Here is a 24,347-nt window from a genome sequence, read left to right on the forward strand (position 1 = left end):
TAATCCTTCAGTTGGTCATAACATAACAATCCAAATCTGAATTTTAGAATTACCATCATTATAATAAAAGATCTTTAGCACCATTCCACTTCAGCAGGTATTGTGCAGTTTTATAAATGCAAACTTAGCTAATTTTTGTGCCAAGCAGCTCTGGACAATAATTTGAAAGTTCTAGCTAATCACGAACACACAGATCCCTCCCCAAAATTATTCTGTCTTTATATACAGAAAGAATTCAGTTGCCTTTCAGCCTCAACTTCCAAACTCTGTTTAAATTATCTAATCTGCTTTAGAAGCCAAGTTCCTGCTAGTACCCCTTTCATGTCAAAAACAGGTGAGCTTTTCTATGTTTTCCTCCAACACAACAGAGGACTTCCAGGGCGACTCTCCTTCACAACTCTCTCTCCAGGAAACTTTCATCTGCTGCCTTCGATGGTATTCTTTAGGCCAGTGTTGCTCAAACTTAGCAACTTTGACTCGGGTGGACTTCAACTCCAAGAAAATTCCCCAACCATCCGGTGAGGTGGGGGGGGTTCTGGGAAATGAAAAATCCACCCATTTTAAAGTTATCCAGTTTGAGGCAGGCTGCTTCAGGCCTTCCTCCTGCATGAAAAAGCTACAGCAACGATTTTAGCAGAGCAAATTCAAAACCATATATGCTGAATTCGAAGCTGTGCTCTCCTGCTACGCCTGCCCACGATTAACCCAACTAAGCTAGTCCTCTGCTTTCACACCGCACACTGAACCAGACCAGCCCTTCGCTAGTAGGGCGTCTCAAAGCACCCACCAGGAGGTGATAGAGGGGATTCCTCTGTCCAAACGCAGTAAACCTAGCGCCACATCCCCACCCTTCTCAGTCCGTTACACAAAACTAGAAAGGAGAAGAGGCAGAAGCTGCGCTTCGTGTCCTGGGAGCTTCGTAAAACGCAGTTAACGCAAACGCCCTAAGTAATGCCCGGTTCCAAGATGTCGCCTTTAACTACACGGAGGAGAGGCTTTCATTATTTTAAAGAGATAGACTAAAAAGATGACGTTTGCCACTTCCGTTGCTATTGGGCATCTCCATATGCGGGCTCTCTGAAGCAAAAACAAGCGACGTTGAAGCTCCTTAGCGATATTAAAGACTCGCTTTCTCTAGGAAATAAATCTTGTCTTTTCCTCACCTCCGTATTTCTCCCTGGATGAATATGCTTTCTTTTTTCCCCTATGGGAATAGCGCTCGGATTTAATGCCTCCCTCCCCCAACTTTCTTTGAGGTCTGTCTTTCCAGCACTCCTGCCCCGCACATGGAAGACCGCCACAACGGGCTATAACGGAACCGGAAGTTAAATAGGAATCCCATTCGAGACAGCGATCCATCTTTAATTGTCGGGGATTGATGGTTTCTCTTACCTGCGTTCCCGTTCTCGTCGCCCATTGGCCAGAGTGGAGGCGAGAGGGACCCGCTAGCTCAGTTCCTTCTCTTGGCGGGGTTTGACTCGCGGCAGGTTTAAGCATCCAGGTAGGAAGAGTCGGAGCCGCCGATCAAGTCGGAGGGGGCGGGTGTGGCTGGATGGGGGAAAACCCATCGCGTTGCAGAACGGGAGCGATCACCTGGGAAGATCATTGTCGAAGGCCTTCCGTTTCTGTGTCTCCAGATCAGTGCTATTTCGGCAATGCACCTCTCTTGGTAGGTGGGGCACGCGGTGTGTCTGTATCATGTTTTCTTTTTTCTTTTTAATTGGCCAAGTCATTCAGGGTTTTAATTTTCAAAGGCATTTTTTTTTAATCTGAAAGGCTTTTCTAACAATACTTTCTCCAGGATAGCAATACAGCTGTTCTGGATCACAGCACTCGGAATTCAGTGGGTCTGGGACTTTTGCATGGCTAAACGCATCTGGAGGACAGTAGCTTGGAAATTAGGAAAAACCCCAACTCTGTAGGAGTAAATTGCACAGCAGAACCAAATCCCCCTAGGGAAGTGGTGAACTCTTCTTGGGGATGTTCAGGTGGGTTAATGCAGCCATCTGCTGAGGATCTCCAAATTGGATTTCTCCATGGAACAGAAGCTGAAATCGATGGCTTAAAGGGTCCCTTCCAATTTTATGGTAGCATTATCACTGACTACTCCAAACTTTCCTAGATTTTCAATTGAAAGCATTTAACAGCTCAGCACAGTCATAAATATGTGTTTTATAAGACGCTGGCATTTGATTTTGTCACAGTCTATGATATACCTACATTACAGAAGCAATTTACCTTGGAAGTCTCTGGTGCTTCCAAGGTTGAGTGTTTCCCAATTTTAGCAACTTTAAGATGCATGGACTGGGGAATGCTGTTCATGAATTCATATGCTAACTGGACAGTTCTGCAACTGAAGTCCACACAAGTTGTTGGGCTTGATAAACACTGCTCTGGTGCTATGCCTTAAGATGATATATGAGGATAAAGGTAGAGGCGTATCAATTTAAAGTTCAGACTGAATCTGTAAATTGCACTGTAAGGACAATGCCAGCATTCTTCGCAGTTTTGCAAAGTTGTTGTTATTATTTACCGTAGTAATGGTAGTAATTCTGCTACCTATTCTAACATATGCTAGTGAAATATGGACACCAACCTCACAATTGATACAAAAGCTGGAAATGACGCAAAGAGCCATGGAAATATACCTGCTTGGCATCCATCCTGCAGATAGATTAGAGAACAAACGAAAATATACAATATCATCAAAAGAGTAAAAGAATTGAAATGGAAATGGGCTAATCACGTAGCAAAAAAGCACTGAGTGCAGGTGGACCAAGGCAGTCATAGAATGGATCCCACTTGATAAAAAGTGTCCACAAAAGAGACCTAAAACAAGATGGATTGATGGCATCAGCAATTATTGCGGGCCCAATTTGCAAAAGAAAGCTCAAGATTGTATTGGTTGGAAACATGCGGAAGAGGCCTTCATCTTGCAGTGGATAGACAATAGCTAAGATGATGATGATGATGAGTAATAGTGATTACAGATCTATAACCTATTTGCTTGGATTTAAATCTCAATGAACTCATGTGCATGGAAATGCATTATAAGTTGCATGATGGATCAGTGGAATCCAATGAGATCATAGGGGTGACACTTGCAAGATGATCTGGGAGTGAACGCTGAATGACCTGGTACTGAAAAGATTTGCCATCACTGGTCTGGTATTTAAGGCACCAGGATAGAAAGCAGAAGACTATAAGTTCTAACCCTGCCATGGCCATGAAAGACAGCTGGAGGACTTAGGGCCAGTCACTCTCTTTCAGCCTAATCCACCTCACAGGGTTGTCATCATGAGGAAAATAGGAGGAAGGTGCATTAGGTATGTTCACTGCCTTGAATTATTTCTAAAAGTAATAAAGGCAGAACACAAATAAATAAAGCTTCTTATGCAGACAATCCAGTTCTAAAATGGCTAATTTTCTGTGGAATCAAAACATGTAAAAATTTATTTTCAGTTTACAATATTTTCTTCCCAGATGTTTAAAGTTGAGAGAGAGAGATGCTTTATTTGTATGCCGCCTTTTTCCCTGGGGGGACTCAGGGCGGCTCACAACTCAAGGGGAGGGAGGACAAACAGGTCACAGACATAAAAACGATACATCATTAAAAACACAACAGTCATACAATTCGAGTGGGGTTAAATCTTTAGCCCCAGGCCTGTTGGGACAGCCAGGACTTAAGGGCTACGCGGAAGGTCTGGAGGGTGGTGAGGGTACGAATCTCCACGGGGAGTTCGTTCCAGAGGGTCGGAGCAGCCACCGAGAAGGCTCTCCTCCGGGTAGTTGCCAGCCGACATTGGCCGGCTGATGGGATTCGGAGGAGGCCTAATCTATGGGATCGTATCGGCCTAGTGGAGGTAATTGGCAGTAGGCGGTCTCTCAAGTACCCAGATCCAATACCATGCAGGGCTTTGTAGGTGACAAGTAGCACCTTGAAGCACACTCGGAGATCAACAGGCAGCCAGTGCAGTTCGCGGAGGATAGGTGTTACGTGGGTGAAACGGGGTGCACCCACGATCGCTCGCCCGGCCACATTCTGGACCAGCTGAAGTCGCCGAATACTCTTCAAGGGCAGCCCCATGTAGAGCACATTGCAGTATTCCAGCCTAGAATCTTTTTTCTGTAGAAAATTCCCTGAACATTTTGATTATAAATACTTGGAAAAAAGGAAGAGTTGGCAAAGTTTTGTATGTGCTACAACAGATAATTTGACACCAATAATTTTAAATAATTTTAGAGTTTTGAGAAAATTTATACATCTGCTTTTTTTTAAAAAAAGTTACTCTTCTTGTGGTCCCAAAGTAAAAAAAGAAAAAGGATATATGTCAATATAATCTTATATACCTGATAACTCACACATCATTTTCTTTTCCTTTTTTTTCAGAATTGCTGCATCATGATCATGACTGAAAGTGTTGATTCTCTAGTTGCTGTTTCCAGCCAGGACCTCTGGACTGAAATCTGTTCATCTCTGCCACATCCAGATCAGAATGAAGAGTCCAATAATGCATTTGCAGATTCCTTTGCAGATTCTTACATTCATGTGATGGAGAATCAGATGGAAGTAACAGGCCCCTCTCTGCAAGTGAATGAGAAGCCCTGGGTACCATTGAAAGATTCAGAGCTCTACTTGGCCTCTTTAGGTCAGTATCGAAGTATTTTCTAATCTAGGATTTTTCACAGGAGTTGGTACTTTCTTCAACCTGGATGTGTGAGACTTTGAATCCTACAATCGCAGCTACAGCAAATGATATTGTTGGGAGGATCATGTACCACAGAGAATGTTGAATCTACCCATATGTATTTTTCGGAGTATAAGACGCACCTTTTTCCCTCAAAAAAGAAGCTGAAAATCTGGGTGCGTCATATACTGAATACAACATTTTTTGCCCCCTTCACCAAAATGGCCATGCATAGCCTTTAGGAGGCTTCCAGAGAGCTCCTGGGGGCTGGGGAGGGCAAAAATGAGCAAAAAATGGGCAGTTTTTTTGCTCAATTTTGCCCCTCCCCCAGCCCCCAGGAGCACTCTATAAGCTCCATTTTATATTCTGAAAAATACGGTATCTTTTCTGACACATATTTGTATATAATTTTAAAGCAGTGTTTTTCAAATTTGGCAATTTAAACAGGTGTGGACTAGAATTTCACAGCAAGCATGTGTGAGGAATTCTGGGAGCTGAAATGCACATATTGTTTATAGTTGTCAAGCTATTAAAAAATACTGCTTTGAAGGATTATGGTTAAAGTCTTTAAGCCTGATAGAGATGCGCTTTTTAAACAGTACATCTGTGAGGTTTATCAGTTGCATAAGTGATTATTTTGTACTTTCACATTTTTCTGGATATTGTCTGATAATCTGTGACATCAGAAAGATTACCATTTTATTTTTAAGATTTGTGACACTAAGGTTTATCGCATTTTTCTAGCTGAAATTTTACACAGATGCGAAAGAAAAATCACCGCCTATTTTATCTAATTTGGTTTTTTGATGAAACTGTGAGAAATATAACTGAAGTTATCATCTTTTTCAATAATTTGCATGTGGGAAAAAAAAGAAATTAATCTATCAGCCAATTGGGAGAAAGAAGTATGGGCATTCTTCTTAATGTGGATGAAATTCCTAAAGAATGTAAAGATTTCTATTCCACTTTTTCCTGTCTGCTGTGCATGTAATGATGTCCATTTTCTCGTGAAATATTTGTGGGAATAATTAAGAGTCATGATCCTTACAGAAGAGTAAAAACTCTTCCTTCTTTTAAATCTAAATGCCACTTTGGTGCACAGGTTTCTCAAAGTAAATTCTGATTTGGAAAAGAAAAAGAAAAATTTTAAAACAATGGCTTGGTCCATCCTAATAGTTTTTTTATCCAGTCCCCAACAAAATAAAGCTCTGACATGAAGCTTTGACATTAAAAGGGTCTGTCAGAGTATACACACTGTTGTCAGCGGCCAGAGGCCAGAGGAGTTGGCAGCAGATTCATAGAGTGAAGAGGTTGGGGAGGAACACGGGCCAGTCCTGGAGTCTGGGGAAGGCTCTGATGAGGGCTCTGTGTCGAAAACAGAGAGGGGGCCAGAGCCATATGACAGTTATCAGCTGCCTTCAGAGTAAGACATCAGTGAGGCAGACAAACAGCTGGAGCCTGTTCCCAGTGAGTGCATGTGTAGAGTTGCCAGACGAAGGGAACAGCTAAAGAACAGGAGTCAACTTGGGAGTAAGGAGTGGACAATGGCCACAGGTGGACGATGAATGGCTCCTACCAGAGGAAATAAAAGAGGAGCGAAAGGGGAGTGGAGTTTGCAGGAGACAAGTAGTTCACTTAATTGATTCGTGACTCTCCGAGATTCCTTGCCAAGTTTGGCAGATATTGGCAGCTCTCCAAGCCAGATAAGGTCTGTGACTGTAAATCCTCTCTTGAAAGACTTTGCTGAATGAGCAGAATTCACAGTAAATTAATAAAAAGGGTTTTTTGTCAGGACAAGGAGTTTGCTTCATGCTCTTGGGAAGCCTAGGTCAGAACAACTGTTAATATGGTTACAATTTATACAAAACCTCAAGAGTAGAACTGAACATTTCTCGCTTTAACCTGCCCACTGGTTTTCATTTCCCTACAGAGTGCATTCTTCCTTTATCAGTTTGTTTCTTTCCTCAGAGAGAAGATTAATGAGAATAAAGGGTTTGTCTCAGGAAGTGACATCCAAAGATATCCTGCATACACTTTCTCAGGCTAAGAAAGAAAGTTGGGACAGGTTTCTGCAGGAGAAGTCCGAATCTGACTTTTATTTGGAGGGAACAGATTCTGATGAGAGGTAATGCTTGTGTAATAAATATTTTATACGTAACACCTCTTTTTAATATTTGTCTTGTAGAAATTTCAAGTGTTAGGGGGAAAAGGATATTTTGGGGGATTTATTTATACTGTAGGGGCTTCTTTTACACCTAAGAATGTTTTTAGGGACAAAGGTCAGCTCGAAGTACGCTTAGAAGGAGCTCCAATTGAATTCTACAAACACCGTATGTCTTACTTTCTTACTTATCCCAACCAAAAACGTATTTCCATTTCCACATGTGCAAGATTGGGACTAATATTTGTGGCTAATCTGGGGAAATGATGGCATGTGTTTTGGATACTTTGTGAGTGAGATGCCAGTAAATCAAGCTTGCTGTCTGGTAACTCTGGACAATTACCATCTCAACATGTCTGTTTAACCTGCAGTTGTATTACAGATGTTCCTGTAAGGTTTTTTTTTTTTTAAATCCTCTTTGTCTACCTTATCTGTAATCTTCCCCTTCTATTTTCATTCAAATCTAAGCATTTTATTTCGTTCATTGCCTGCTTGTAACACAGGTACCAAAGATTAAAAGTTTCTGCTTGCTGTTCATTAAGTTGAAATGACTAGCAAGTGATTGATTGGTTCTTCTTGCAGTCCAACATCCTCTTAATTATGGATTACAAATCTGTAATTCAAAACTACGGTACCTGCTTTCTTTCATTTTATTCTCAATGCTCAATTACTGGAAAACCTTTGGGAAAAAAACTGTTGTTTTAACTCTGGAGTTTCTCATCCTTGGCAATGTGAAGATGTGTGGACTTCAACTTCCAGAATTCTCCAACCAGCCTTTGCATCTAAACATTGCTAAGGTTGAATAATACTGTTTTAACTCTACTGAAGTTTGTTTTCAAAATATCATTATCCTTCATTAACTGGGTAAGTGTTGCTGCCTTTCCCTGTAGGGTTAGTTTCCTCCTTTTTTCCATTTTCAAGATTCCAGTTTCTCAGCACATACAATACAGGCTATTCTGCACTTCTCCCAAAGCTATTCTTTTTAAAAATAATAACATTTCTACCCACCTATGTACCGTATTTTTCAGAGTATAAGAGGCATCTTTTTCCCTCAAAAAAGAGGCTGAAAATCTGGGTGTGTCTTATACACTGAATGCAGCATTTTTTGCCTCCTGAAACCCTGCCTCCTTCACCAAAATGGCCATGTATAGCTTGTAGGAGGTTTTCAAGAGCTCCTGGGGGCTGGGGAGGGCAGAAATAAGCAAACCACAGCCTGTTTTTTGCTCAATTTTGCCCCCACCCCAGGAGCATTCCCACTCTCCTGGCCTTCCTGAAAGCCATTAAAACCTGGCTGTTCCGGCAGGCCTGGGGCTGTTGACCCCTAAATACGGTCCAGCCCCATTTAGAACGGAGTGCATGGTGTGCTGTTTTTAAAGCTATCTTTTCTTTCCTTATTTATTTATTTATTTATTTATTTATTTATTTCTGTACTGTAAGCCGCCTAGAGTCCTACGGGACTGGGCGGCATATAAATGTTATTAAACTTGCAAACGTGCATTCTATAAGCTTCCTAAATGCCCTTTTTTGACAAAAATGGGCCCATTTTCATAATAAATACTCCAAAAAATACAGTATATAGAGATATATTTCTGTTTACATATTATGCAAAAACACATATCCCTGTTTCTCCAGTGATGGCGAACGTTTCTCTGCTCGGGTGCCAAAAGGGTGCGCGTGCATGTGATAGTGTGTGCGTGCCCACACCCATAATGCAATGCCCTCCCCCCGTACATGTACGCACAACCCTTGTGCATGCGCGCAAGCCTCACTGAAGCCTCTGGACTTCCGGTAGGCCCGTTGGACTGTTTTTTGCCTTCCCCATGCTTCATAAAAGCCTCCGGAGCCTGTGGATGGCGAAAAACGGGCCCAACAAGCCTACTGGAAGTTCAGAAACCAACTTCTGGTACCGTTTTTCATCATCCACAGGCTCCAGAGACTTTCCTGAAGCCTAGGGAGGGCGAAAACGACCTTCCCCCCGCCCTTTGGAAAGCTGAAAATCAGCTGGCCAGCACCGCATGCGCGCTGGAGTTGACATAGGGCAACGTCTTGCATGCCCTCAGATATGCCCTCCAGCCATAGGTTCACCATCATGGTCCTACCCGCTTCAACCACCCTCTTCCACTCCCAAACTTTTCTGAATACATTGCTGGCTTTTCTATGTTTCTGACTGCTTGACTGCTTTTCCCTACTGCTCTTTCTCAGTTCAACTAGGCTGATATTTCTTCTTTTCAGTTTTGGGTAGCAGCCTGGTTAGCATTTTCAAAGCCAGTGAGACTGCACTAGCATGTGATAACAAACAAAAAAACCTGTTTTATTTTATTGCACCCTTTTCTCTTTCCTGTATGGGTTTGAAAAAAATGCCCCTGAACTAGTGAAAAATAAATTAGAACGTGCATATTGGGTAAAACCTGCACGTTTCACAATTTGCATTTTACGCCTCGAAGCTTTTGTTCAAGGAAATTGAAATAATGAACAAGCCCTTCTAGTTTGCAAAAACCCAGTTCTATTATTATTTTTTCTTTGATTTTGCTAAGCAATTACTGTGGTCCTGTTACCTGGGAAATCTGGTTTCACAAGTGAATGTTTTCTTCTTCACTTTTCTACAGACTTGTTAAATTAGAGTCCTAGGGGAGAAGTTGTCTTGATTTGACTCTTGACATTTTGCATACTTCTTTGAATGTTCGTGGTAGAAACATTATTTAAATAGGAAACTAAGTTGTCATTATCCGTGTGTGTGTGTGTGTGTGTACAATTTGCTATGGATTCCATTGGGAGCAAATATTGGGACTCTGCTCCCATGAGACTTTGCAGCAGCAGAAAAACATTAGTTTTAAGCAAAGCCTTGACTTCTTTTTTGAACATAGGAAGGCTATAAATGTAACACTGTAAAAAATAATAATTTAAAAACAAAATTTACATTTATAGCCTTCCTATGTTCAAAAGAGAAGTCAAGGCATTTAATGTGCTGCTTCTTCCTATTCCATTCTCATAATAACCCTGTGAACTAACTTGTCTTGAGGAACTGACCTAGTTCACCAAGTGACAGTCTGCTTAACCATATTATTAGCTATGCTATGATTACTGTAGCCGGTGTTGTGATAAGTCAGTATGGGAGTTTCCAGACCATAATGGCTTAATTCCCATAATCTTATCAGGGTTCAGCATGACCAAATGGGGAGTCTACTGGAATTTTCAGAGAAGGTATATTTCAGAAACAGATTCTGCCCTTGCATACATGAATGAATAGTTTAATCATTGCCTGTTTCAGGGGTAATTAGTCTTTCTCAACTACAGGCTCATGTGAGTTTGAAGCGAACCTCATGGTCATATTCAGAAAATAACTACCTTGGGAGATTTGCCTACTGACAAAAATGGCTGATATGGACAGTCACAAACCAACTTTTTCCAAGAAAGAAACTATCTTTCTATGATCTTTGTCAGACCCTGATCTGCTGAAGCATGCTAGCAAGTAAATTGTAGTTTTGTTTGCTTGTTTTTAAAAATTGGTGCAGAAAGCCTGATGTACTAATCCAGGGGTCGGCAACCTTAAACACTCAAAAGACCCATTTCCCACAAAAAAGAAAACACCGGGAGCCACAAATCCCTTCCGGTGCCTGACTATTTCCTGAGCACCCACAAAACCAGCATGTGTATTTGAATTAAAGGTTCTGTTTTCTTCTGAAACTTTTCCTCTCTTGGATTTATCCATGATTGGCTTACTGGGGGTCGAAAAGCTCAATAAATTGTGTGCTGGTGGGTGTCGCACATTGGCAATTGTGACACATGTTTTGAGCGACAGGGAGCCGCAGCAGAGGGCTGAAAGAGCCACATGTGGCTCCAGTCCAGAGCCACGGGTTGCTGGCCCCTGTACTAATCTAAAGTCCTTTATTGGTGACTGTAGGCTCCATATTGTTAACGCCTGTCTTATTTATTTACTGTGAGCTGCTCTTGTAACCTTGCTGTTCTGCTTCTTCTCAGTACTTTGGAATACTTGAAACGTTGGCTACAACCAGAGAAGGTGGCCGTCAGCAGTGAGGAGATCCAGTATCTCATCCCTCTTGGAGCTCCTCCTGAGAAGCAAGAGGCTGGAGAAGATGAAGAACCTGCGCCTGTAGAACAGTGAATGCACTCGGATCTCGCTTGCAGCACGGATGGCTGTTGGCACGTTGGGTGAAAATACCAAAAGAAGGATAGAGTTTGTTTGAAATAGACCTTGTGGATTTTTTCTCTCCACCAAAGTTTATAATGTACAGATTCTGATTTAAAGTCATACGTAATGTTGCAGATTTTAATTAATTGTGTATAATTGGTTAAGACGACGAAACGTGATAGAATAACTTAATTTGGCAAACAGGTTTAAATCCTCTTCCTTCAAATGCAGAGAAGATTTTGCAGTTAAATGATCATCTATGGAAAAATTCTTAGCAATACTTTCCTCGCAGAATATAATTCCATCATTCACATCTCCCCTGATTTACCCACAGGTATCTTTTTCCCAACTTGGGAAAAAAAAACCTCCGAAGATCTGTACCTTTTCCCCTGGGAAGTGAAAAATGTCTGCCATGATTTTTTTGGGCTAAAAGTTGAGCCACACCACTGCAGTTTCATCCTTGGGTGGAATAAGCACCTCCTAGCAAAAACACAAGAAATGCTGGGTAGAAAAAAATTGTCCTACTTTGTGTAGCTTTTTTCTGTTATGGCTATTTCTTTTTTTATCATTCATTTCATCTAAGGATTGATACCATCTTTTCATTTTTTTATTTTTTGCTTTGGGCTAATACTTATCCACACTTTTTCTTCCTCTTATTTCTTTTGCTGCAAAAAGTAAAAGACAATGCATAATGAAGAAAAAAACCCAGAGCTGTCAGTTGAATGAAGAAGACAAAGTTTGATATAAGGGCAGAACAGAAATGCAAGTTTTTGTAGTAACTTTCCCATTTTGGAGTTTTTTGTGGGGTGGGTGGGGGAAGACTGCTAGGAGGTCATTCTCCCATTCAATGCTATAACATAGCTTTGGTCTTTCTCTCTCCCCCTTTTTTAATCACCAGGCCTTTATAGTTTTTGCATCCAACCCTTCTTTTCATTGGTTTGCTGTCCACTATATGCTGTTTGGATGTTTTTTTTTAAAAAAAAATGCTTTTTCTTTTCTATTTCCATGGAAATTATCATTAACAACTATATATGGAAAAAAATGAGGACAGCCGCTATCTGAATTTCATTGTTTACCAATTGGCAAAGTTATGTAGTCAAATCTGAGTGGCTACATGCCACCTTGATAGGTCTGAGTAAGGAGAAAAACAACTCATTTTTTAAAAAAAGAGTGCAACAATTATTTGCGTTGGTTTAGCTGTAAGACAGCATATAATTATATTGGGCAAATGATATGATACTCCCACTGTGGGGTTTTGTTCTTTTTTGCACTGAAATTCTCAACTGGAAGTTCTGATGTCTGTTTAAATGCAGGTCATTGTTATTTCTTCTCTAAAATTGAAGAGATATCTTGTTTTATGAAACAGATCAGGAAATAAAAATTCACCAAATGTATTAGACAAAATGTTGAAAACTTGAGAAGTTTACATATTATTTCTTTACTGAATTGATTTCAAATGTAGCCAAACTGGATTTTCTGAATCTGGAAATATAATATGAATAGTGGATTGTATAGTTTGATTTTGCTTTGTCTGTAATCTGAATATTGTCTACTTGTATAATTAAGACTTTAAAAGTTGATTGTGATGTTTTCTGTCTACATCCAGTGGAAAATATATATCTTTGTGTAGATGAATTTGGGGTGATTTGGTAAATGTTTTAGAATAGAGATGACTCACCAAACTATTTTTTCACAGAGAAATAGGTGCATTTTGGCTGGTGTAAAAGAGCAAAAATGAAGCATGTAAACATTTGTTTGTTATTAATCAAAGAATGAAACCCCAATCCACAAACACTCACTCTCTTCGCTAATGTCATTGTGTCTATATAGCTTATAGTCACCCAAAAATATCAAACAAAAATTGTGGGGCGATTGACCTGGCTATTTTAAAATTGGTCCCATGCACCTCTGTGCAATGAATCCTGCAACAGGTGCATGGGACCAGAGGTGGGAGCCTACCAGTGTAACAACTGGTTCGCTTTGCGCGCACATGCCTGACGTGCGCTACACATGCATGCACAGTTCCCAATCACTCCAATGAACAGCTGATTACACAGCAGGGATAGTGGCGATTGCGCATGTGCATGTGTGTGCAGTTTGTTGTTTCCCGATAAAAACAGTTATGGAGCAGGGACGAGCAGGCGGCCGCAAACTGGTTCACTCTCCGCTGCTTACCAGAACTACCGGTTCGCCTGAACCGGTCTGAACCAGTAGAATCCCACACCTGCATGGGACTGATCCTTAGAAAAGAAAAGAAGATTGTTCTGAATATTTCTATGTGGATCTGATATTTAAATTGTCACTGTTTTCAGAAATTCTTGCGAGGCCAAATAATTGAGTTGTAAGATGGATACTGAACAGTGGTGGGATTCAAACTACTGGTTCTGTGGGTGTGGCTTTGTGAGTGTGGCAGGGGAAGGATATTGCATAATCCCCATTTTCTCCCCACTCCCAAAATTTACGCTACGAGTTCTCCAAAACCTGTCAGAACTGGCTGAATATCACCTCTGATACCGAAGCAGGAGAATACTAAGTGTCCAAGTGTTAATGTAAAAAAAAAGGCAGATCACCGACAGGAGAATAATTGTTAGTTATGCAAAAGTCCCTGTTGCTTGAATTCGTGTGAACCAGCCAATGTTGAGTAGTTACATGAATCAGAAACTGGCAAAGGAAAAAAAAACACCTTGGCACCTTTGTGCTTCTCATTTCCATAATCAGAACATTATAGTAGAATGGAAAGCTCTCTGAATAATTATAAGCACACTACTGTAGGTGGCTTGTGTAAAGAACATTTGAAAACATGAGCAAAAAAGGACTAGAACAAGGTCGCTATGCCCCAAGTACTCTAAATGCTTACGATGTTTACAGTACTAATTACAATTGTGCATGATTTCTGGCTAAATGTAAATGGCAGAGCAATTAACGAAGCAATTTCCAAATTCACTGGGAAATCGTTATCTTTATTGACAAGTCAACTAGGACTCATTCAAATGATGAGTGGGGTACGGTTTAAGATATAAGGTTAGTATTAATAACAGCAATTAACACAGATTGAAAAAACACATCCATCAAAATCCCCACATGGATCATTGTTGATGGATATTTTGTACCTTCAGAATCCTTGATATTTAGCCAAGAATTTTAGAAAGTCTGCAAACAGGCCATTTCTGCAACCAGAAATGTTTAGAAATATATTATTTTTGAAGTTACAACTAACTAGTCCTTGATTTATAACCATAATTGAGCCTGTTGAGTTTGGTCATGTCATGACAGCTTATGTAAGTAGGTCAAGTGGCCATACCTGACTTTACAACCTTTTTGCAGCAGTCATTAAATGAACGCTATAGGCATTAAACAAACCCATTGTTTGCTATGGGGTGTTTTTTGCTGGAAACCAGAAGTAAATGTGGGTTTCAATCAAAAACATCATAAATTGTGGTCTTATAACTATGGGGTGCTACAAATGGCCACAAATATGACTGGTTGCTAGTTGGCCAAAATATCGTGTGACCATGGGAAGGCAAATCTGGGTTATAAATCCCTTTTGGAGATGTCTGTCCTAGTTTTGAACAATAATTAGGCCAAGTGATTGTTGAAATGCCTGCTAACTAGTCAGGAAAAGATGTCAAAAATCTGCCTAATTTCCTTATATGTACATCCATCAAAAGATATTTCTGAAGCATGGAATCCATCACTGTGATGGATTACTGTGATGGTGTTGCCCATGAAAATGCTCAGAAGCTACAGCTGGTCCAGAATGCAATGGTGTGAGCAGTGATGGGTGTGCTAGAGTAAGCCAGTGTGACACAATTCTGCAAACTGCACTGGTTACCAGTTGACTTCTGGGTGCAATTCAAGGTGTTGGTTATCACCTCTAAAGCTTTTGATGCCATGTGGCCTGACTATTTGAGGAACTGCCTGTTTCCAGTTCTTTCTGGCCATCCAGAGTGATCAGATGGGATAATCATGCTCCGGCTCCCATGTAAGTAGAGTCACCTTGTAGGGCCCAGGAGACACGCCTTCTCTGTCATGGCACCTGCCTTCTGGAATGACATCCAGAGATCAGAAAGCCACTAAAGATCTGGCTATAGTCTCCAGCTTCACGTCAGAGTAGCAATTGAGCTCATGTTGGATGGTGATATATTCTTTCTGGAACCATTTGTGATTCCACTTTGTCCTTTTTAAAAAACATTTAATTGTAAGTTTCCCAGGGTCTTATTTTCCTATTGGGCAGGGGGTGCATGCTTCAAGTAACTGAGAGTGAAACAAGCAGTGGGTAAGGCCAGAAGAAAAAGAAGTGGGAACAACTTCCCAATACCTTTTCCCATGCTTTTGAAACTCTCATTTCATTCCCAGGAAGCAGACAATAAAATCTCACCAATGCTCTGAATTAATATATCTTGCAACAGGGTTTAGAAAAGAGGCCGAGAGCTATGTAAAATTAGCGTGCCGCTTATGTCCTCTGTTTGATTCTAAGAAATATTAATCATGTTGATATCCGTGCATCTACTTTGAAGAGTCCTTTGTTCTGTTGAAAGGGGAGGTGAGGGAAATTATTCTGATTTATTTAACTAATATGTATCAATCCCTAATATGGAACTGTAGAGCAGGGAAGAGCAACCGTCAGCCTCAGGCAGAGGAACAGAAGGCTCACTCGGCTTTAATCACTTCTCAGTTGATCAAGAATATTTTCTTAAAGAACCCCAACTGCTTCCTTTTTATTGAATTATATTTTAATGTCATTATTACCCTCCCATTACATTTTCTGAGACCTTCTGGGGAGTGGGCATCACAAATGGACCAGTGGTGGGATTCAAATGTTTTTACTACTGGTTTTGTGGGTGTGGCTTGATGGGTGTGGCATGGCTTGGTGGGTGTGGCTTGTGGGCGTGGCAGGGGAAGGATACTGTAAAATCTCTATTCCCACCCCAGTCCAGGGGAAGGTTACTGCAAATTTCCATTCCCTCGCGATCAGCTGGGATTCGGGAGACAGAGAATAGAAGGGGGTGGGGCCAGTCAGAGGTGGTATTTACTGGTTCTCTGAACTACTCAAAATTTCTGCTACCAGTTCTCCAGAACTGGTCAGAACCTGCTGAATACCACCTCACAATTGGACCTCCTCCATCGTCATCTTTGGCAAATACCTCCCCCTCCCGGAATGAAACTTGATCTCTCCTTTTCTCATATTCCACAAAGCATGTAAGATCCTTTTATTCCAGGGTGCATTTGGTTCTGATTAGTTCTGAGTGTCCATTAAAAGTAAATAGATTTTTTTTTATTTTTGTATTTCATGATTGCTTTTTCGTTAATGTCCAATTGCTCCTTGTTAAAAATTCCGAGAATCTGCAGAGATTATAGCAGCTGACTTCTAATAAATAATTGTTTTTGTATAAATGGCAAATAGTTGAAAATTGAAACAATAGTGCTCTTTATATTATACAATAAAAAGGAAAGTAGGCATGACATTGTGTGTCATTTCGGTATTTCATGAAATGAGACAACTTTCCAATAACAGCATCAATTAGCTGTTATGCTTAGATAAACTGAGCCTATTTTGTTATTTGTTCATCATGCCGAATTATCTTTATATAAACATGCTGATGCAGTTGTACTCTTTAAACTTAACAGCTATTTATCCTCCTAAGTACACAAGTGATAAAGATCGACTTGAAAGGAAAGCTTTCAATATCCTCTTAAGATGCTGTTTAATAGAATTTAATAGAAAAGGCAATAGGAAATGTTGATTACTTTTAAAGAATATGGAATACCATAGAAATCACCTGCATCTGAAAGCTGTGCAGATTAAATATTTAATTGATAAATATATTTCAATTTTGACTAATTTCATTTTGGGGTTTAAAAATAGGCAGAAGGAAATATAAGCATAGATTTCCATGTGTCCATTGTTCTTTCCTGCAGTTAAGTAAGAATTTTCCAGTTCACTGAAAGGAAGGCATTTTTCAAAGGTCTTCTCTTTGCCTTTCCTCTGTTCGATTTGGTTCAAACTGTTTCAGTCAATGAATTTGAGAACAATAAAATCACAGCAAATTTAGTGGAAGGGTCAAACATATCTTGTGGGGGGGGTGTGGGAGAAAGGGGGAGGGGGAGGGAGAAGGCGAGAGAGAGAGGGAGGGAGGGAGGAAGGGAGAGATCCCTTATTATCTCTATGGGTATTATATGTCTTCCACAATCTTGAGTCCTCTACAAGAGGCCTGGGAATTTGAGGTTTTTGTGAAAACGGGCCATTTTTTGCTCGTTTTTTGGGGGGCCACCTTCCCAGGAGGTTATTTATGCCTTTTTAAAAAAAAACGGGCCCATTTTCGTGAAAAATGGGCCATTTTTGGGAGGTTTGCAGAGTGTAAAAACTTTTTCCCCCTTTTGGAAAGCTCTTTAACTGATTGATGAGAATTACATTGATCAAGTGCTGAGCCAGCAGAAACAAAGTCTTAGGTGCTGCAGATTGTCAGTGATTTCCTTCTCCAACACATGGATAAATATACCTGGAAACATCTACATACCTACTCTCTCTCCCTACCTACCTCCTGTATTTCTATCTCTCCCTACCTACTCTTTCTCTCCCCCTACCTATCTACTGTATTTCTCTCTCTTTACCTACCCACCCACCTACCTAACTGCTACTCTCTTCCTACGTACCTACTATATTTCTCTCTCTTTCTCTCCCTCTCTACCTACCTACCTACTTTTTTTTAAAAAAATGTCTCTTTACAACCTTGGTGTGTCTTATACTCTGGTGCATCTTATACTCCGAAAAATATGGTAAATACTTTATATACATCAAACCAATTTTAATTGCCTTGAGGCAAAATATAATCATATTCTAAAATACTCTAGGGATCTAATAAGTAAAATATATAACCAGCTGCAGGAAAACAATCCCAGGAAAAAGCAGTTTAGGAAATATATATTTTAGTGATCTGCTTGAAAAACTTTGATGTAGTAGGTGTTAAAATATGCTGTTTGGATTTGTTTTCCATATCCATGAGACCACTACTAAAATTTATTTATATATTAACTATTTTAACGGAGCTTATAAACAACTCCATCAAAGTCAAGTGCTGTGTGGCATACGTACATCTTAACCTTTGTAAATTGTCAAACGAACAGTACACATTAAATAAAATGACAGCAATTTAAGATAATAAAAATAGCACATATCTCATATTTCCATTCTAAATTATCTTGATTATGCTTCCAGGTTCCTTCCAACTCTGTTATTCTGTTATTGATGGTAGGAATACAATCACAATCTGAAACTGATTATGAAGAAAACTTTCAAAGTAAAAAGATAATGTAGAAAATGCTAAATATTGGTAGATACAAACTTCAATGCAATCTAATTTTTTATGCTTCAATACGAGTTATGATTTACCAACAAAGATCTCTAAATTCCACTTATCTATTCCATCTGTTTGCCAAATCCAGATTTTAGGTTTACATAAAAAATGATTTTAATTGTTTTACAATGAGACACATTTTGTCTTTTCATTTTTCTAAAAGTGATGTTAGTAGGTAGTTGTATTTTAATATGTCAAAAATCAGTAGGATTTTTAAAAAACGATGCCTTGTACGTGAAATACACCTTTAAAACTTTGCCATGTATTATTGCTGCAAAAACAAAATCCAAGAGGTATTTCATAGGGAGAGAAGGATATCGGTAGTCCTCAATACAGCAGTTCATTTAATGAATATTTGAAGTTACAGGGGCACTGAAAAAAGTGACATGACCATTGCCCACACTTTCAACTGTTGCAGCAACCCCATGGTCATCTGATCAAAATTCATATGCTTGGAAACTAACTCAATTTTATGACAGTTAAGTGTCCTGGAGTCATATGATCACCTTTAACGACCTTCTGACAAGCAGAGTCAATGTGGAGTAAAGATTCACTTAACAACCATGCTACTAATTTAGAAACTGCAGTGATTCCCTTAGCAAGAAAGGTTATAAAATGGGCCAAAACTCACTTAACAATTGTCTTGCTTAGCAACAGAAATTTTGCGCTCAATTGTGATAATAAGCTGAGGACTACATGCATATGTAAGCTTATTAGCATGATAGAAAGCAGCTTTCCTCAATTTGATGCCTTACAGACTTTTGGGATTGCAACCCCTGTCACTCATAGCCAACAGCACCATGATGGGTGCTGACAGAAATCAGTGTCTCTTGAGGGCACCAGGCTAGGTAAGGCTGCCTAGAGAAAACGTTACAGTGTTTCTCAACCTTGGCCATTTGAAGATGTCTGGACTTCAACTCCCAGAATTCCCCAGCCAGCGAATGCTGGCTGGGGAATTCTGGGAGTTGAAGTCCAGACATCTTCAAGTGGCCAAGGTTGAGAAACACTGCGTTAGGATGAAGTGATCCTAACTTCCTTGGAAGTATTATACGCCATACATCGTTATGCTTTTTTCTCCAAAATGGGCAGAATATATTCCAGCGTAAGAAGATGAAATGGGAGGAGAAGGGGAGGGGAGATCATTTAAATCCTTGTCCAAGTAGGGGGCCGTGGGAGGAGATTTATCCGTCTCTCTATTTCTCAGGGTAAAGGAGGGTCAGCGCTTAGATTCAGCACCATAAGCTGCGGACAGTTCCAGAGCTTTCCTTCCCAGCTTTTCCTCGGTTCTCAGGTAACCCAACTGGAGCCGCGTCTGTGTTAAGAAGGGAGGTTTTTCCTCCTTGCAGCTCCAATACGGGGAATCTCAGCGAGGGAAAACACGTTTGGCCTCTCTCAGCCCCGACTCCAGCTTTCCTCCATCCCGTCGGCTCTGGAAAAATAAAAGAGAAAAGCACCACAGATTGTGATAAGGAAGAGCCGAAAATCCTTTCTTTCTCCACGATCTTCATCGACTCCTATCAGACGCCCGAGTCCCGACCAACCCCCCCCCCCCGCCCCACGGTAGCTTTGGAAGCTCGAGCAAAATGTCGAGGCTATATTCTTTCTTTCCCTCAATGGTAAGTATTGAAGAGTTAACAGAACGCGTGTAAAGAGCGGATAAAGTAAGAGGGTTCTTGGTCCTCCAATCCTCGAGAACAAGCAAACCTCAGTGTTCTCGATTCGTTCAGGTCCAGGACATTGAGTGACTTTTCTTAATGTTGCGTCCCCTCCCCCTCCCCAGTGGTTAACGGGTTTTCACAATGGAAACGTATAGTATCGCCCAGATATGCTGCGACTTTAGAGCTCAGAATGTCCAGCCCACATTGTTAAAGGAAACCCATTGGGTGGGTGGACGGTTTAATGTTAGGAATTGGAGTTGGAGGGCTCTGGGAGATGATATTTCTGAATAAAATGGCTTATGAATGTATCTCAAAAAAGCAAGTAGAACAGTAAGAATTAACTTTTCCAACAATGTTGAACCCTTTTCTTTTTAAGTTAATGTAAGATATATATATTTTGCATTGGTTCTGTATAAATTAACATTCCTTGCTAGACAATTTGAAGATGCTTTTCTTTTCCTTTTCTTTCTTTCTTTCTTTCTTCCATTCATTCTTTCTTTTTCTCCTTCTCCTCCTCCTTCTTGCCTGTTACCTCTACCTGAAAAAAGGGTGCAAGAGGAATGGAGTATTTGGAAATATTGTGGTGGAAATATTAAACAGTAGTTTTAATACTTACTAAAGGGACTATTAGTTCTGCCATTCTCAATCCATTCTGTCCACCCACCCTCAAATTATCCACTTATTTGCTAGATTTCTATCCCAAATACATTACACAGAGAAATTGGTCCAAAGTCACAGTAAGTTTTTGTGATTAAAGGTGAATTTGAACCTCTTATCTTCCAGTCCTAGTCCATTCACTACATTGGCATCCATTATATCTATATCTAAATCTTGAATCGTATACTCATAGCAGTACTTCATGTTTTAAATCTCCTATGTAGATCAAATCAGGGCTGAATCACCGAAGCCTACTGCTTTTCATTGGACATGCTGACTTAATTTTCCATTGTGGTTTTTGGTGTTGCCAGCACCACAAAAGGAGCAGAGGGATTTTAGCCCATCTGGAAAGTGGGGGTAACACTGCAGGAACTAACAAGTAGATCTTTAATAGAATTCATACAATTCTTGTTATATACATAAACCACATAAAACTCAGTTATATATATTTATGTGCCTTCTTCCCCTGGAAAAAAAACAGACATATAAAGTATTGTATTAGCTCACACTCAATTTTTTTTATAATAATAGGAAAAAGAGAAAAATGCTTCTTTGTGGTGCAATATAGAATACCCTGAGCTATAGCTTTGTTTCAAATAGTTCTTTGAGGGTTGCTGGGCGCATAAGACAGGTCTTTATATTTGGGAAGAAAAAAACTGTGCCACAACCATAAATTTGCCTCCTAAGAGAGACCAGAGTTCTTTAATTTATAAAAGCCTTCAAATCAGCTTCAAAACTACAGTATTTCTTTGTCAGTTTAGCATCTGATGGATTTTTAGATTCTTTGGGGTGTTATTTTTAAGAATACTTTGGTTTTGTCTATTTTCTTTTACATTTTTATGAGTATATTGTTTCTCACTTTATCTATTTTTCTATTGCTCTGGTGCATATAAGTACTTATATGTCATTCCAGTATATATTCCAGAAGGATTGGGAGACTAAGGAGAACATCTTAGAAAGCGTGAGTCTGTGTCTCTGTCTCTCTCTGTTTCTCTCTGTCTCTCTTTCTCTGTCTCTCTGTCTCTCTCTCTCTGTGACCGCATGTGCATGTGTGTCTGTCTGTCTGTAAGTTGACTGTAGACTGTGTCTATAGTTTCCCAATCTTTTCCCTAGTCACATTAACACAGATATAGAGATAGCACTGAAAGAACCAGAGCCAGATCCAAATACCGTATGAATAGAGACCAAAAATTAAAGAATGTCTACTTCAGGAAAGAGTTTGGTGGCAGCAGCAAAACTCCTGAAGTTAATACTTTCATCATGATGAAAAAAGCAAAAGAGGAAACTAAGAATCAAAAATTACAGAGAGAGATGTGACAGACAGACAAAGCTTGAGATTATATGTTATGGATGATATAGATATACCATGATATAGAAATACCATAGGTACTTTATTGAGGAATTAATGCAATAGTAATTAACATTAACTGAATGTGGAAGCTAGCATTTTAGGAAAATGAATCTTTAAAATGCAGTGTTGTTCTTATCAAATCTTTTGAGATAATGTCCTTGGAATTATTCCCTATTGTCATTTATTTATGTTTATGCAGGTCCATATGGACAAACAAACATAAACAAGGATGCAATGAAACCCATAACTTCATGCAACAAGTGAATTTTAAGTAAGAGTTTGACATAAAAATTGCCCAATCTCATTGTCAAGCTCAGATAAATTTGCCATCCAGGATTAACCAGAGAGAAAGGCCAAAAGCAGAAGGAACCCAGAGGGAGAAGCTGGGGGAAAGGGCATGTTTGTAGCTGCAAATAAATGTACTTAACAGAAGCCCTGGAAAATCCTTCTGAGGGAAAGAATAGCCTCAAAGGAAGTCTAATGAAATGTGATATGTCAAGAAGTTTCAAGGGTTGGTTTTTAAAGAGTTCCTAAGAGTGCTAGGAGATGAGACTTGACAGTTGCAAAATCTTCAAAATGGGCAAGAAATTATTTTGGACCAGCCCCAGGTGCCCTTCTACTCTTCTAAACTCCCCATGTCTTGGTGACATACCGAAGAAGAAGTAGAGTTGGGTATTTCCACAAGGATGAACAATCCCCATCTCTCTATTTTCTTTTTTTAATAATTTTCCCATTTTCTTTTTTAATGTAAAAGATCCCCCGAACAGATTCTGACATGGCAGTCCATTCCCAGCTCTTGAACAACTCCTGTTTTAATAGCTCAGATCTCTTATTCACTGGTCTTTGAGCTGAAGCCGCTTTTCATTCCTCTCTTGGTGACAGTTGCCTGCACAGGGAATCTTATCCTCCTCTGTCTCCTCAGCTTCACCAAAAAGCTGCACAGCACCATGAATTTCCTTATTGGGAACTTGGCAGTGGCTGATCTGATTATGTGCATTTTCTGCGTCCCACTGACTGCTGTGTATGCCTTTGAAAGCCGAGGCTGGCTTTTTGGAGCGTTCATGTGCTACTTTGTCACCCTGATGCAAGGGACGACCGTGTTCATGTCTGTCCTGTCACTTACAGCCATTGCTGTCGATCAATATATTGTAATTGTGTATCCCATTCTCCAAAGGGTGAGATGCAAGTTCTGTATCTATATGGTGGCTACTATTTGTCTTTTGTCTCTTGTGATTTCTCTACCGACCTATTTCCATACCTATTACTTAGATCTCAACAGCATTGGCCATGGCATGATTATCTGTGAAGAAATCTGGTTGCACTGGAAGACAGAAAGACAGCTGTACTCTTGCCTGATGCTCCTCCTCTCTTACATGCTTCCACTTTCGGCCATACTTTTCTCTTACTGTACCATTTCTTATCATCTCCAGAAGAGGAAGATCCCAGGAGTCGTATGTCACAACCAAGAAAAGTGGACTACAAAAAAAGAAAAGACCTTTCAGATCCTGGTAATTTCAGTCCTGTGTTTTGGTCTTTGTTGGCTCCCACTCCAGGTGGTTAATTTGATTAGAGATTTGGGTGCAGAGTTTGCTATCCTAAACAAGTGATACGTCAATGTTATCCAAGTTTCATGTCATGTGGCTGCCATGAGTTCAGCCTGTTTCATTTATGCTTCCCTCCATGAGAAATTACAACTCCATTTTGGGAACTATTTTTATCAGAGAAAGGAGTCAAGCCTCGTATCCCACAAGACCTCACAACTAGATACCTGTTCTGCTTTGGCTGCCAAAAAGAGGAGGGGGTTGACTTATTCTCCAAAGCACCAGAGGGCAGGATGAGAAACAATGGATGTAAACTAATCAAGGAGATAAGCAACCTGGACTTGAGAAGAAACTTCCTAACAGTGAGAACAGTTAACCAGTGCAACAGCTTGCCTTCAGAAGTTGTGGGTGCTTCATTCCTGGAGGTTTTTAAGAAGGGACTGGACAGTCACCTGTCTGAAATGGTATAGGGTCTACGGCTTGAGCAGGCAGCTGGACTAGAAGACCTCCAAGGCCCCTTCCAGCTCTATTCTGATTGATTGAACATGTAACATGGCTGCCTTCTCATTCCCATTCCAAAAGTGCTCATCCCATAAAATCCTGTGATTGTGACAAAAGGCATGAGAAACGATAGACAGCAGCAGTTTTCTTTATTTATTTTCCTGGAAGTCAAATGAGAAATAACTAGTTCTATCTTCTATCGTCATTCAGAATGGGTATTTGGCTACATTACATACATGTTGATTGATGTAGTAGAACAGTGTATATTTTGAATACTAAACATAA

General features: G+C 40.1%; 1 protein-coding gene and 1 pseudogene across 2 annotated transcripts; both read left to right on the plus strand.

Moving 5' to 3' along the window:
* The first annotated feature begins 1,346 nt into the window (after positions 1 to 1,346).
* CCDC32 (coiled-coil domain containing 32) lies at positions 1,347 to 12,634 on the plus strand. Of its 2 annotated transcripts, none has more exons than XM_087722692.1 (4): positions 1,347 to 1,501; positions 4,391 to 4,649; positions 6,657 to 6,813; positions 10,828 to 12,634. In XM_087722692.1, exons 2-4 carry the CDS (start codon positions 4,403 to 4,405, stop codon positions 10,970 to 10,972), a joined length of 549 nt encoding a protein of 182 aa, XP_087578818.1. In that variant the 5' UTR covers positions 1,347 to 1,501; positions 4,391 to 4,402; the 3' UTR covers positions 10,973 to 12,634. The 2 variants fall into 2 exon arrangements, with proteins under 2 accessions (XP_087578818.1, XP_087578808.1); XM_087722682.1 differs by lacking the exon at positions 1,347 to 1,501 and adding an exon at positions 1,513 to 1,669.
* A 10,161-nt stretch (positions 12,635 to 22,795) lies between these two features.
* On the plus strand, positions 22,796 to 24,084 carry LOC106544868 (prolactin-releasing peptide receptor-like; annotated as a pseudogene).
* Positions 24,085 to 24,347: the final 263 nt, after the last annotated feature.

This window comes from Thamnophis sirtalis, unplaced genomic scaffold, assembly GCF_051295495.1.
Source record: "Thamnophis sirtalis isolate CommonGarterSnake01/CBP01778 unplaced genomic scaffold, rThaSir2_p1.2 scaffold_1, whole genome shotgun sequence".
Lineage (NCBI taxonomy): Eukaryota > Metazoa > Chordata > Lepidosauria > Squamata > Natricidae > Thamnophis > Thamnophis sirtalis.